This window comes from Trachypithecus francoisi, unplaced genomic scaffold (genome assembly GCF_009764315.1).
Source record: "Trachypithecus francoisi isolate TF-2019V2 unplaced genomic scaffold, Tfra_2.0 Lachesis_group9, whole genome shotgun sequence".
NCBI lineage: Eukaryota > Metazoa > Chordata > Mammalia > Primates > Cercopithecidae > Trachypithecus > Trachypithecus francoisi.
The window spans coordinates 5,194,785-5,209,903 of record NW_022681474.1 but is presented as its reverse complement, the minus strand read 5'-3'; the positions used below and the strand labels follow the sequence as shown (position 1 = coordinate 5,209,903).

General features: G+C 40.7%; 1 protein-coding gene across 2 annotated transcripts in view; it reads right to left on the bottom strand.

Moving 5' to 3' along the window:
- Window positions 1-15,119, bottom strand: part of UPF2 (UPF2 regulator of nonsense mediated mRNA decay) — a 132,526-nt gene that overhangs the window by 55,029 nt on the left and 62,378 nt on the right. For both annotated transcript variants that reach the window (XM_033209834.1, XM_033209833.1), the window contains exons 9-10: window positions 11,527-11,635; window positions 881-994 (exon numbers count right to left, since the gene is read on the bottom strand). In XM_033209834.1, the coding sequence (XP_033065725.1) occupies window positions 881-994; window positions 11,527-11,635 (223 nt within the window). The remainder of the gene's footprint in view (window positions 1-880; window positions 995-11,526; window positions 11,636-15,119) is intronic.

The window sequence follows — 15,119 nt, the reverse complement described above, 5'->3', positions numbered from 1 at the left end:
TCACTCTTGTTACCCAGGCTGGAGTGCAATAGTGTGATCTTGGCTGACCACAACCTCCGCCTCCTGGATTCAAGTGATTCTGCTGCCTCAGCCTCCTGAGTAGCTGGGATTACAGGTGCACGCCACCACGCCTGGCTAATTTTGTATTTTTGGTAGATACGGTGTTTCTCCATGTTGATCAGGCTGGTCTTGAACCCCTGACCTCACATGATCCACCCGCCTCAGAGTCCCAAAGTGCAGGGATTAAAGGCGTGAGCTACGGCGCCTGGCCCTTTATTTCTAATAATATTTCATGCCTTTGTCAAAAGTGTTACAGGTTGAACTTAATAACTCCTTGTAATATTGTGAACTCACTGGTAGCCAAGTGAGAAAAAATTTCTACAGCTCTCCAGGGATGGCAACTCATAAGTATGGGATGTTCCAGTTTAGGTAGAAATGTTTGTATTCATATGACAGAGTAAGATAACTACCGCCAGTCAATATTTTTAACCTCTACAATAATACAGAGAAACCAGCTTTCATTTTATTAGTATTTGTACAGTACTATTTTCCTCATCTTTTTATTTAATTTTTCTCATCTTCATATTTAAGGGTAACGGTTGTAGATAGCTCCTAGTCGTTGTTTTAATCAAGTTTTATATTTTTAAGGCTTTTACTTGATGTATTTCACCCTTTTCAGGTTTCACGTAATTACTGGTAGAACTGCCTAAGTATCTAAGATCTTAACTATTTGTTTTGTATTTTGCACACCTGTTTAATGTTACTTTTTCTTCCTTTCTTGGTCTTCTTTTGGATTAATCAAATATTAAATTATTTCACTTTACCATTTATAACTAAAACTTTAAACTTTTCAATTAAAAGCAACCAATTTAGCACTAACCTTTAAACAATGTAGTGTGTCATTTTTGGTGAACATCTTAAACTTAGTTAGTTCCCCAATAAAACGAACAGTTTTATTCTTTGTTTCAATATTGATCTGGTCCTTTTTTCGTACCTAAAAATTAAGAGAGAAAAGATAATGCTTAATCAACATTTTGAATCTCTGTGATAAAAACTATTTTTAATGCATTCAAATTGACTCCAGATTTTTTGCTTTTTGTTTTTGAGACAGAGTTTCGCTCTTGTAGCCCAGGCTGGAGTGCAAAGGTGCAATCTTGGCTCACTACAACCTCTGCCTCCTGGGTTCAAGCGATTCTCCTGCTTCACCCTCCCGAGTAGCTGGGATTACAGGCGTCCACCACCACACCTGGCTAATTTTTTGTATTTTTGGTAGAGATGGGATTTCATCATGTTGGCCAGGCTGGTCCCAAATTCCTGACCTCGGGCGATCCACCCACCTCGGCCTCCCAAAGTGCTGAGATTACAGGCGTGAGCCACTGTGCCCAGCCCATTCCAGATATTTTTAATATGTATGGGTAAAATTTCTTGCTATAGGCCAGGTGCGGTGGCTCAGGCCTGTAATCCCAGCACTTTGGGAGGCTGAGGCGGGCGGATCACAAGGTCAGGAGTTTGAGACAGCCTGGCCAACGTGGCGGAACCCTGTCTCAACTAAAAATACAAAAATTAGCCAGGCGTGGTGGCAGGCGCCTGTAATTCCAGTTACTTGGGAGGTTGAGGCAGGAGAATTGTTTGAACCCTGGAGGTAGAAGTTGCAGTGAGTTGAGATCATGCCATTGCACTCCAGCCTGGGTGACAACAGCAAGACTCTATCTCAAAAAAAAAAAAGAAACAAAAACAAAAAAAAACACTTGCTATATTTAAACTATTGTAAGTTAAAGAAAAAATTGCCCTGTATAACACCAGTCCCAGGATGTGCTCTGCAAAACAGTTTCACGGTCAAGTAATTTGGAGGAAAAAATGAATTTTACCAGGCCTAAAGAGGCTCCTAAATAAAGAAAACTTTAAGTCAATGTTTTTCAAATTTATTTGGCAACATGAACCTCCTTTCTGAAATGTTAACTGCTATTAGTTAACATCCCTTTAACTAATACTATAAGGAACACACTTTAGGAAATGCTGCTTTAAAAATATGAATGCCAAGTGCTCACCTAAGCAAAACTGGTATTAAGGCTTGGCTAGTGTATTATAATTATAAACTGTGCTGCATTTTTACTATAAATACATTACAGCGAAAGAGCCAATATAATCACTGTTCTTTTTTATCACCAGTCATGGTTGTACACCAAAGGTTAAGTCCTTTGCAAATGTAAGTCTTCTAGTTAGGCACAAATTTCAAGAATTATCAGGTGCAACAAAATCCTGCTGCTACAGTGCAATGCAAACAGACACATCAAGATAAATGTAATTGGATTTAACCTCAGAATTCCATTTTAATCGGAAAACCAAACCTACAGTCTAGAAAACTTTCATTTGAACACCGGTGACCATAATGTAGTGCCCTGAATTAGTTTAGTTTAGCACTTTCTTTTCTTGTTCTCTGAGACAGCTTCACTCTGTCACCCAGGTTGGAGTGCAGTGGCACAATCTCGGCTCACTGCGACCTCTACCTCCCGGGTTAAAGAGATTTTTGTGCCTCAGCCTCCTGAGTGGCTGCGACTACAGGTGCGTGCCATCACGTCTGGCTACATTTTTGCATTTTTAGTTTAGAGATGGGGTTTCACCATGTTGCCCAGGCTGGTCTCAAACTCCTGGCCTCAAGCGATCCATCTGCCTCAGCGTCCCAAAATGCTGGGATTACAGATGTGAGCCACCACAATCGGCCTAGAACTTTTTTTTCTTTTTTTGAGACAGAGTCTCGCACTGTTGCTCAGGCTGAAGTGCAATGGCACGATCTCGGCTCACGGCAACCTCCACCTCTCGAGTTCAAGTGATTCTCCTGCCTTAGCCTACTGAGTACCTGGGATTACAGGCGCCTGCCACCACGCTCGGTTAATTTTTTGTAGTTTTAGTAGAGACAGGGTTTCACTATGGTGGTCAGGCTGGTCTTGAACTCTTGACCTCATGATCCGCCCGCCTCGGCCTCCCAAAGTGCCAGAACTTTTTTTTTTATGACATCATTTAAGCATACAAAATAGTTTTGCAATTAGAGACAAATATAAAATAGAACTAGAGTCTCATTTTTAATATTAAACAAAATGATAGTGAATAAACCTGACTGCTTATTATTAGCCTTGTAATTTAAAAAGCACAGCCTTCATAAAGAAAGAACCTTTCACAAATAAATGTTTCATATACATGCACATAAAAAACTTCTCTTATTAATTTACCTTATTTTCTGACCTTCGAGGATTGATTGAATGTGGACTATGGACCAGTTTTGCTGGATTTCAATCCCAGCACTATTACTTACACTTACTGCCTGTTACTTAATCTGTGTCTCAATGTCCTTATCTGTAAATTGGACCTAATAGGGTTATGAGTCTTAAATAAGTTAACACTTGTAAAGCACATAAAACAGTGCTTTGGATCAGCAAGAGTTCAATAAATACTATCACTCATTTTATCCTTCCTTGTATATTTGTACCTTTAATACATTGGCACTAAATAAATGTTTGCTGACAAATAATTGAAAAGCTAAAACTTAATATACATTCTGCAGTGACATGAAAGAGCAAAAGTTCTAGAGTTAGAATGTCTGTGCTCTTAAGATCACTTTATGAGATATATTATGTTAAGCAAGTCATATAAACTCCCTGAGCCTGTCTGCCCACTTGGTAAAGTAAGGATAATGATGATGATGGTAGTGACTACACTTCACTTGGTACTAAGCAATTAAGGTACAGGACAAAAGAAGATTATACAACTTTTAAAATGATGTTAGGCTGGGCGCGGTGGCTCACGCCTGTAATCCCAGCACTTTGGGAGGCCGAGGCAGGTGGATCACCAGGTCAGGAGATTGAGACCATCCTGGCTAACACGGTGAAACCCCGTCTTTACTAAAAATATTAAAAAATTAGCCAGGTGTGGTGGTGGGTGCCTGTAGTCCCAGCTACTCAGGAGGCTGAGGCAGGAGAATGGTGTGAACCTGGGAGGTGGAGCTTGCAGTGAGCCGAGATTGTGCCACTGCACTCCAGCCTGGGAAGCAGAGCGAGACGAGACTCCATCTCAAAATAAATAAATAAATAAATAAATAAAATGATGTTTAAGGAGTATTTTAATGACAAGGTAAAATGCTTCTGAGAAATAACAGAAAATTACATATAAAATATAATTCATCCATGAAAAACTATAGAGAAAAAAAGGTAAAAATAAAAACTAAAAAACAAAAAACCACCAAAATGTTGCTCTTAAGTAATGAAACTGGTATTTTTCTTTCCTTTTTTTAAACTTTAAATGTTTTCTAAATTACACTGACCTTGTGTCTTTGTTTGGGAAAACATATAAGAAAGTATACCAAAAACTACGCACTAAAACGGGCCAGGCATGGCGGCTCACACCTGTGATCCCAGCACTTTGGGAGGCCGAGGCAGGTGGATCACTTGAGGTCAGGAGTTTGAGACCAGCTTGGCCAACATGGTGAAACCCCGTCTCTACTAAAAATACAAAAATTAGCAGGGCGTGGTGGCACGTGCCTATAATCCCAGCTACTCGGGAGGCTGAGGCACAAGAATCGCTTGAACCTGGGAGGGGGAGGTTGTGGCAAGATGAGATCATGCCAGTGCACTCCAGCCTGGGTGTCACAGTGAGACTCGATCTCAAAAAAAAAAAAAAAAAAAAAAAGAAAAGAAAAAAAAACCCACTATATACTACAACTAAGTCTTTCGGGTCAGTAGGGTTGGGAAATACATATACATATTTTTAAGTCTCCTTGGATGAGGCTGGATGCATATCCTCTTCATCAACTGCTACGGAATATCATACCATTTTAAGCATTACTAAGCATTCTAGTTTTTAAAACATGTTAACATGCTGTATCATCCACATCATATATTTACATTAATTCTAATTATTCTGAAATACTATAAAGGTTACGGAGGTTAGATATAATAAAAATGACAAAATTATACAATATTTAAATGAAGTGTTATAAATCAATGATCTCACTCTCCCTCATTTTCAGATGAGAAAACTGAAGGCTTTTCAAAAGGTTGTAACTTGTAAAAATGGCTAACATTCTCACTCCTCATTCAACATTTCAACATTTTTCACTGTCATTTCTTTGTTTTTTTTTTTTGAGACGTAGTTTCGCTCTTGTTGCCCAGGCTGGAGTGCAATGGTGTGATCTCGGCTCACCGCAACCTCCGCCTCCCAGGTTCAAGTGATTCTCCTGCCTCAGCCTCCCAAGTAGCTGGGATTAAAGGCATGTGCCACCACGCCTGGCTAATTTTGCATTTTTAGTAGAGATGAAGTTTCTCCATGTTGGTCAGGCTGACTGAACTCCTGACCTCAGGTGATCTGCCCGCCTCGGCCACCCAAAGTGCTGGGATTACAGGCGTGAAGACTGCGTCCGGTCTTCACTCTCATTTCTTAAAACCTTAAGATCAAAAATATGTCAAAACACTTCTGGATGAATTAACAATGTAACATTTCTATATATTTGTAGTTCAATAATGCCTCTTGTAAGATTTTACTCATATAATCAATCATCCATAGCAAAAATGTGGCTTGCAACTCTGCTAAAGACAAATAAAATTTAGATTAATTGAACAACAAAGTTTGTATATACTAACTAAAACTCTTCAGGCCGGGCACAGTGGCTCATGCCTATAATCCCAGCACTTTGGGAGGCCAAGAGAGGCAGATCACTTAAGGTCAGGAGTTCGAGATCAATCTGGCCAACATAGTAAAACCCCATCTCTGCTAAAAGTACAAAAATTGGCCAGGTATGGTGGCCTGTGCCTGTAGTCCCAGCTACTTGGGAGGCTGAGGCAGGAGAATCACTTGAATCTGGGAGGCTGAGGTTACACTGAGCCAAGATCCCGCCACTGCACTCTGGCCCGGGCAACAGAGCAAGACTCCGTCTCAAAAACAACAACAACAACAACAACAACAAACTTTTCAGATATATCAACACACACGAACTGTAAGGATTTCCTAAGGCCTATCATTTACCACTTTCCTAGAGAAAGAATCCTCTGTTCTAGTCAAGCTGGCCCCTCTAGAAGGGCCAAATAGATATTCACCCAAATAGATTTTCTGTCCTCCATAATTTGCTCACTTTATTTTACATGAAGTTTATTCAATCATTCAGCAAACTTTTCTGAAAACCTACTGTAGGCTAAACATAAAATCAGTACTGAGTCTATAAAAAAGTAAATTTGCCTTGACATAAAATTCTTTAAAAACTTTTGTGAACAGCCGGGTGTGGTCGCTCAAGCCTGTAATCCCAGCACTTTGGGAGGCCGAGACGGGCGGATCACAAGGTCAGGAGATCGAGACCATCCTGGCTAACCCAGTGAAACCCTGTCTCTACTAAAAAAATACAAAAAAACTAGCCGGGCGAGGTGGCGGGTGCCTGTAGTCCCAGATACTCGGGAGGCCGAGGCAGGAGAATGGCGTAAACCCGGGAGGCAGAGCTTGCAGTGAGCTGAGATCCGGCCACTGCACTCCAGCCTGGGCGACAGAGCGAGACTCCGTCTCGAAAAAAAAAAAAAAAAAAAAAAATTTTGTGAACCAGTATCTCCAAAGTAGAGTGCATAAGACTACCTACTTGGGAGTAGGGAGGGGAAACTGGAAATTCTATTTACATGTTTTATCTCACACATTTCCATTTGTTTTTGTATGGTTTACAATGCACAAAAGTATTTGGTACAATTGCCAAGGTATGTAATTTTGAAATAAATATAACTATAATGGGGATACGTAGTCAACTTATTTTAACAAAGAAACTTAATCAAAAAGTTGGGAGATGATTAATTTTTAAAATGTCAGTGACTTAATTTGCTTATGTTAAATAAAAGTTGTCTCCCCAGTCAGGTGTTTTGGCATGTGCCTGTAGTCCTAGTTACTTGGGAAGCTGAAACAGGAGGATTGCATGAGTCCGTAAGTTTGAGGCTGCAGTGAGCTATGATCATGCCACTGCACTCCACCTTGGGTGACAGAGTAAGATACCATCTCTTAAAACAAAACAAAACAAAAAGTTGTCCCCTTCATCACTAAAGAAGTAGGCCGTACTGAAACTTTAGAGAACACAGAAAACTAGAATGGAAAAGAATTCCTCATATTCCCACCATCCAAAGACTGCCACGTTAACATACTCACATGTAATTGTTTTTTCTTCTCTACTTTCTAAGCATTTTAAGTGTATATTTATTTATTTATTTATTTATTTTTTTTTTTTTGAGACGGAGTCTTGCTCTGTCGCCCAGGCTGGAGTGCAGTGGCCGGATCTCAGCTCACTGCAAGCTCCGCCTCCCGGGTTTACGCCATTCTCTCGCCTCAGCCTCCCGAGTAGCTGGGACTACAGGCGCCCGCCATCTCGCCCGGCTAATTTTTTGTATTTTTTTAGTAGAGACGGGGTTTCACCGTGTTAGCCAGGATGGTCTCGATCTCCTGACCTCGTGATCCACCCGTTTCGGCCTCCCAAAGTGCTGGGATTACAGGCTTGAGCCACCGCGCCCGGCCTTAAGTGTATATTTATTATATGTAAGATTTTATATCTTGCTTTTGAAAAAAAGTACTTTCTGATATAAAAACTTGTTGTTGCTGTTGTTGTTTTTTGAGATGGAATTTCATTCTTGTTGCCCAGGCTAGAGTGCAGTGGTGCAATCTCAGCTCACGGTAACCTCCGCCTCCTGGGTTCAAGTGATTCTCCTGCCTCAGCCTCCTGAGTAGCTGGGATTACAGGCATGCGCCACCATGCTCGGCTAATTTTGTATTTTTTCTTTTTTTAGGGAGACGGAGTTTCTCCACGTTGGTCAGGCTGGTCTCGAACTCCCGACCTCAGGTGATCTGCCCGCCTTGGCCTCCCAAAATGCTGGGATTATAGGTGTGGACCACCGCACCTGGCCCTAAAAAGGTTTTTGTAAACATCAATTCTAATGGCTCTCCATCATTTCAGCATTGTGATTATATGGCCATTTTATTAATCCACTGTTGGGCTTTCATATGATCAGTTTTCCCTATTAGAGTCATACTGTGAATCACCCTTTTTTGGTACATAGATTTGTTTACTTAGGACATGTCCTCGGAGTTGTCCAAAGTATGAATGCCTCTAGGGCTCTTGAAATCCAGTGCCAAACAGCTTCACCAGATTCCCACCTGAAGTACCTGAGAATGTTGGTTTCTCATGTCTATTACCTTTTCTAATTGTCAGTTAAATTAGCAAACCCATTGTTTCAACTAGAATTTCCTTAACTGCCAATGAAATTTCACACGGCTTTGTTAACCTGCTTTATTTCTCAGCTGAGGTTCTTAGGGGGGAAAACATATCAGACTGCAGAAATACACTGGGTCTAGGTAGAAGACAGAGACAAGAAAAGCTGGTTAAAAATCTACTATCATAACTCCAGGTATAGAAAATGAAAGACAGTGGCAGGAGATATGAAGAGGCGATGCTAGGTTTTAGTTGTTTTAGAAGTCAGTATCAAATGAATTCAGTCAACAATGGCTCCTAAATGTCTAGGTGCAAAAGTAGAGGTATTTATCTCAGTAATTGGATAAAATACATTGTAAATTTACAGGGAAAATACAGAAGCAGATTCAAGGAAGTAAAAGACATTTTTAAGAAGAAAATAATGAATTTGGTTTGGGGACCAATTTAGCTCAAAGTACATGAAAACTTCCTAAGTATCATAAGAGAGGTTCTGGCAAGATATATATATTTGGGGTTGTTGAAAAATAGATATGAATTAAAGGCCAGCTAAATGCATCCCATTAAAAAGGAGGCTGAAGGAAGAAAGCTGAGCCAATCCCAACAAAGAAACTCAGCTAGAAAAAAAGGTGGAGGAGATTAAGAATAGTAACACCAGTAAGAACCAGGAGAGAATGGTGGTATAGAAGGTTTAATTATTATTAAATGATATTTATGTACAGATGCTATGTGAGGAGCTATACGTGCATTATTTCATTTAATCCTTAAGAACAATCTTATTTCTAAAAATGCAATTATTAACCCTACTTGGTAGACATGGAAACCAAGGTTTAGAACACTTGAGTCTAAGCTGGCCAAAGTTACAATGCTAGCATGTGGTGGAGCCAGAGGCAGGCTTCCTAAAAAACAGGAGAGTCTGGCAGTTTCGAGTCTACAGAGACACCAACTAACAAGCAACCGGAAAAACAACTGGTGGTCTCTGCCAGGGTGCTGCTATGATGGTGAATCAAAAGGTAAATGTCAGGAGAAACAGAGACAAGTATACTGTAAAACATTTCAATAAGAAGGGAATGAAATAGTTGTGGCTGGGGGAGGGGACAGGGGATGCTGAGAAAAGGTGTTTGTTGCTGTCACTTTAAGGATGTGAGTGGTGAGCATGTTTCCGCCTAATAGAAAATCGCTGGCAAAGCCTATAGATTTGGGGTAGGAAGGCCAGATCCTGGAGGAAGTAGACGGTGATCAAGTATGTAGAGTGCTCTTTCTTCTCTTCTCCGAGAGCACTGGTTCCCAAAGTGTGCTCCTGGAGTTCTGATATTCTTCCCTTGTAATGAAGCATTGCAGCAGTACAATAAAAATGCCAATACCCCAACTCTCATCCCAATTTTCAAATGAGAGAGTACATATAGAATTTTATTAATTTTAAGTTTTTCACCAAAAGCACTAATTATGCTTGGTCCAGGAACTTGTGTTTTAACTTGGGGATTGGTTGAGGGGTATAGGCATATAACCAATATAATAACTCATACTGTCCACTAGTAAAACAGTTACTTCTTTGTACAATGGGATTAAACATATCAACAAGAATATCACGGCTTCTGATGTATCTGTCTCTGAACTAGCAGCATTTGTCAAAGTGTGTTCTTTGATGAGTTCCATATGCATGCCCTCCAGGAGATTCACAGAGCACATTACCATATTAATGTTTTGAGAATTCTTTTTTTTTTTTTTTTTAATTTTTATTTTTTTTATTTTTTGAGACGGAGTCTCGCTCTGTCGCCCAGGCTGGAGTGCAGTGGCCGGAGCTCAGCTCACTGCAAGCTCCGCCTCCCGGGTTCCCGCCATTCTCCTGCCTCAGCCTCCCGAGTAGCTGGGACTACAGGCGGCCGCCACCTCGCCCGGCTAGTTTTTTGTATTTTTTAGTGGAGACGGGGTTTCACCGTGTTAGCCAGGATGGTCTCGATCTCCTGACCTCGTGATCCGCCCGTCTCGGCCTCCCAAAGTGCTGGGATGACAGGCTTGAGCCACCGCGCCCGGCCCAGAGAATTCTTAAAACAAAACAAAACCAAACCATTTAACTTGAGTTCAGTGTTTCCAACCTCTTTAAACATAGAAACCTTCCCTTACGTACTACTACGTATGAAAATCTGAAAAACTAGCAAAAGTTGGCCCAAAAAAATCTTAACTACAAATCTCATAACAACAAGAACTGCTTACAGACTATTCTCCTTTGCAAGAGACTCTTTCCTTTCTTTGCACTCAAAGCACCCACTCTCCAATAATTCACCTGGCAATTCAGCATGCAATTCCTCACAGCTATTACATTTAAGGATTAATTTTTATTTAAACCTTGTGTCCTCAACTACACCGTGAGTTCCTGACCTCGGGAATTTTGTCTGTTCTTCCGAGAGCTTGGCAATACTATTGACTGGTGCACCGTTTTCCGAGAGCTTAGCAATACTACTGACTGGTGCACAGTGAGTGAGAGACAGCACGTGCAGACATTTCCTGTTTTTATTTGCATTCTGACCAACTTATGATAAAGCACAGTTTTGTAAACACCATTTTTCCATTGGCTAACAACAATTGAATTTCATGTTTTTTCACAGTCTAACAATGTCCACTTTCAGTCACCTCTGGCAGTATCATTTTCCCACTATCAAGCCTGTATTTGAAGTAGAAGTACCTCCATGAACTAACTGGGTAACACGGGTGGGAGAACCACTAACACACAGTTTGTTCATACTTCTAGGGCTAGAGAGAAAGGGAAGCCATCTGGTAACAGGCCTCTGTTATTTCCCAGGGTGAGCTTTAAAAACTCACCATGATCCAAGGTAAAATTCTTAAGGCAAGAATAAAAGAAACACGGGCTGCGGCAGCACTCACTAGTATCACAGTATTGATGGAAACTTGTAGACGCCACACATTTGGACCCAAGCACCTAAAGAGCCTTATCCTATGTGGCACCACACCCTGACTCATGGTGGCCAATTATGCTTCTTTTGGAAACACCACTGAAGGCTCTGGCTGTCTTGACCTTGGAGAAGCATTTCTACCTTAGAAAAGCAAAAAAGTGCCATTCCTGCAATGGGGGAACAAGGTAGCAGCAACAGCTCACCTCCCAACAGGAATATCACTGATCAATTTCAAGCTTCGTTAGGTAAATCACTTTTCAAAAATTTAGAATGCCATAAATTCTAAACTGTTATACCACTATCAAATTTCAAGAATATGCTTACCAACAATTACATTCTTAAAGAATCCTCACTCAATGTATAAGAATATATATATTACAAAATAAATGCTTAAATACATACATGAAATCTGAAATCCCCCCTCAGCATGGAACAAAGATCCTCTGCTACATCAGACATGCAGGGATGCAATGTAGCAACCAATCTTGCATAAAATGGTAGCAAATCCAACCTGCAAAAGTTATATGTGATATGTGTCAAAGGAAAGACATATCAAAAATAATTCATCTTAAAATTTAAACTTTTTCAGATGTATTCACACATTAAATGATTTTAAAACTCATAATCATACAGACATGCCTATTTATTGCCATCATAAAGAAGTGTTTGAAAATTCAATGAGACTTTTGAAATTTTATTAATATTCTGGCATTCTCCATTCCGTGAATTTACTGCATAGCTATAATTTTATTGAATATGTAATTTTGATAAAATATGAAACACCACGCACACACACAAAAAACAACAGTATGTTTTGACACGACTTAAATTTTTAATCACATAATTACTGAGTAACTGCATATTTACAAATCTCAAGGTAACTTCTTTAGTGTAAGACGAAATCCTTTAAAGCCATTTCCTTCATCTCAGGGTAAGTTATTTGGAAACCCCAAGGTCTAAAGCAAAAAGGTAATCAATAGGCTGAGTGCGGTAGCTCACACCCATAATGGGAGGCTGAGGCGGGCGGATCATGAGGTAAGGAGATCGAGACTATTCTGGCTAACACGGTGAAACCCTGTCTCTACTAAAAATAAAAAAATTAGCTGGGTATGGGGGCACGCGCCTGTAGTTACAGCTACTCGGGAGGCTGAGGCAGGAGAACTGCTTGAACCTGGGAGACAGACGTTGCAGTAAGCCCAGATCACGCCACTGCACTCCAGCCTGGGTGACAGAGCAAGACTCCATCACACGAATGAATGAATGAATGAATGGTACTCAGTAACTGAAAAAGCCTCGAGGCCGGCAAACAATATTACAAAATCTATACACTAACTTACATATTTCACTCATTACAGAACCCACTCAGATCCTCATTCAGGATCTTAATTTGGACAGTAAATGGCAAATATGTGGCACTCACACTGCCACCCTCTTCCACTGTCAGAGCACTTTTTCCCATTACACAGGAATGATGCTCCAGAATCCTGCTTAGCACAGCACTCCAGGTGACCACTACTAGTTGGAATCAACACACAAGCTAAAATTTATTTTCCATTCCTGTCATAGATGTTATTACTCAATGATTCAACACTCAGCAGATCAGACTCTGAAGATGAGAAGTAGTGAGGAACTGATAAAAGCAGCTGTACTGACAGCAGCAAGTAATGGAGCCAACAGTGAGAGAGGAAGCTAAAAACTATAAAATTACAAGAGCTTAAAAATTATGACAGCTTGAAGCCAATTAGAACAGAAACAAATAATCATACAAGTCTTAATTATTGCTGAGTAGAGGCCGGGCACGGTGGCTCATGCCTGTAATCCCAGCACTTTGGGAGGCTGAGGCAGGCAGATCACCTGAGGTCAGGAGTTTGAGACCAGCCTGACCAATATGGTAAAACCCGATCTCTACTAAAAATACAAAAATTAGCCGGGTGTGGTGGGAGGTGCCTGTAATCCCAGCTTCTCGGGAGACTGAGGCAGGAGAATCACTTGAACCCAGGAGGTGGAGGTTGCAGTGAGCCGAGATCACGCCATTGCACTCCAGCCTGGGCAACTAGAGCGAAACTCCATCTCAAAAAAAGATTATTGCTGAGTACATCACTGTACCATACAATAATATATGAAAATGTTTGATCATCAGGAAAAAACCCGCATAATTAGATCTGGAAAGCTCCTCAGATGGATACATTAACCCTTAGCTAAAGGGACACCGAGGAAAAAGAAGGATGGAAATAAATTTGAAAGGTATGGTTAGGCAGGGCATGGTGGCCAGTAATCCCAGCATTTTGGGAGGCTGAGGCAGGCGGATCACCTGAGGTCAGGAGTTCAAGATCAGTCTGGCCAACATGGTGAAACCCCCATCTCTACTAAAAATACAAAATTTAGCTGGGTGCGGTGGGGCCTGTTTGTAATCCCAGCTACTCGGGCCTGGGAGGTGGAGGTTGCAGTGAGCCAAGTCCATGCCACAGGACTCCAGTCTGGGCCACAGAGTGAGACTATCTCAAAAAGATTAAAAAAAAAATTGAAAAGAAGAAAGGTATGGTTGAAAGGAGGAAACTGGTTAAATTCATACCTAAAAGCCTCAAAAACATGGCATTCCTCAAAAACTTGGGCTATTATAATTTCTAAGCAAAGTAGTTCTTACTAATGTGCTGGGCCCTGTCCTAGGCCTAATATATATAACTCAATTTGTTAAACCTAATAACCACTCTATACAGTGGATATTACACTCACCATTGCAGAAATAAGACAGATGCTGAGACAAGTTGGCAATATGATAGCTTTGTAGCAATACCGCAATAATTTTTTAAAATAAATCATCTTTCTTTAAAGAAACAGTGAAAACTATAATCCATTATATAAAAACATTTAATGCTAAAATGTAAATGTTTATTTAAAATATTTTTAAGGTTTTATCAATTAAAGTCTAAGCTGCTATCACATGGAATCCAATGCACAAAAATAGGTCCCACCACTCTCTAAAGATATTACAAAAATAAGGTGTCCCCGTAAGGTTTTTTTTTTTGAGACGGAGTCTCATTCTGTTGCCCAGGCTGGAGTGGAGTGCAGTGGTGCAATCTTGGCTCACTGCAACCTCCGCCTCCCGGGTTCAAGTGATTCTTCTGCCTCAGCCTCCCATGTAGCTGGGATTACAGGCGAGCACCACCATGCCCTGCTAATTTTTGTATTTTTAGTAGAGACAGGGTTTCACCATATTAGCCAGGCTGGTCTTGAACTCCTGACCTCGTGATCCACCTGCCTTGGCCTCCCAAAGTTCTGGGATTACAGGCGTGAGCCACCGCACCCGGCCCCTATAAGCTACTCTTATAAACATGTAATAATTTCCCTAATGTTCCTAGTGCTAAAAAAAAAAAAAAAAAAAAAGGCTTGGAGCAAATGATCATTTAATGTTCTTACATAATAGATGAATTTACACTAACATTAAATTTACAAACTTTAGTTAGAATATTAGGTTCTTCATTTATTTTCCACATCCATTTTAACAACAAATAAAGTATTCTTTTCCAGCTCATAATCAGTTGTCAAATTCAAATATAGGATTTAAATTTATGCGGAGGTTCTTTTGTTGCCATTGCTACAATTTCAGGTCAGAAAAGTACAAGTACCAGAGCAAAGGCAACAAGATGGCAAAGCAACGCACTGGGAGTGAGGAGGCCCAGGTATAAACTCTATAGCAGCAAACAGCGTCTCCATGACCTCAGGGACTGATCCACCCTCTTCTCCCATACCTCCCAGCTTGCCTGCACCAGGCCCACTGGCTCCTCGCTGAGGATCTGACTCAGGGACTCTGGAATGGTCCTTGACTTGGGCTAGAATATGCTTTCCCTAAATATCCATACTGTTTACTTTCTCCCTAAGGGGAGTCCCAGTCTCCATGTTTTGACCCATTCTGAATACTCCAAGGAAACTGCACCTAACCCATCCTACCTCTCCCAATCCCCTTACAAAGCTTTTTTTTTTCGAGACAGAGTTTC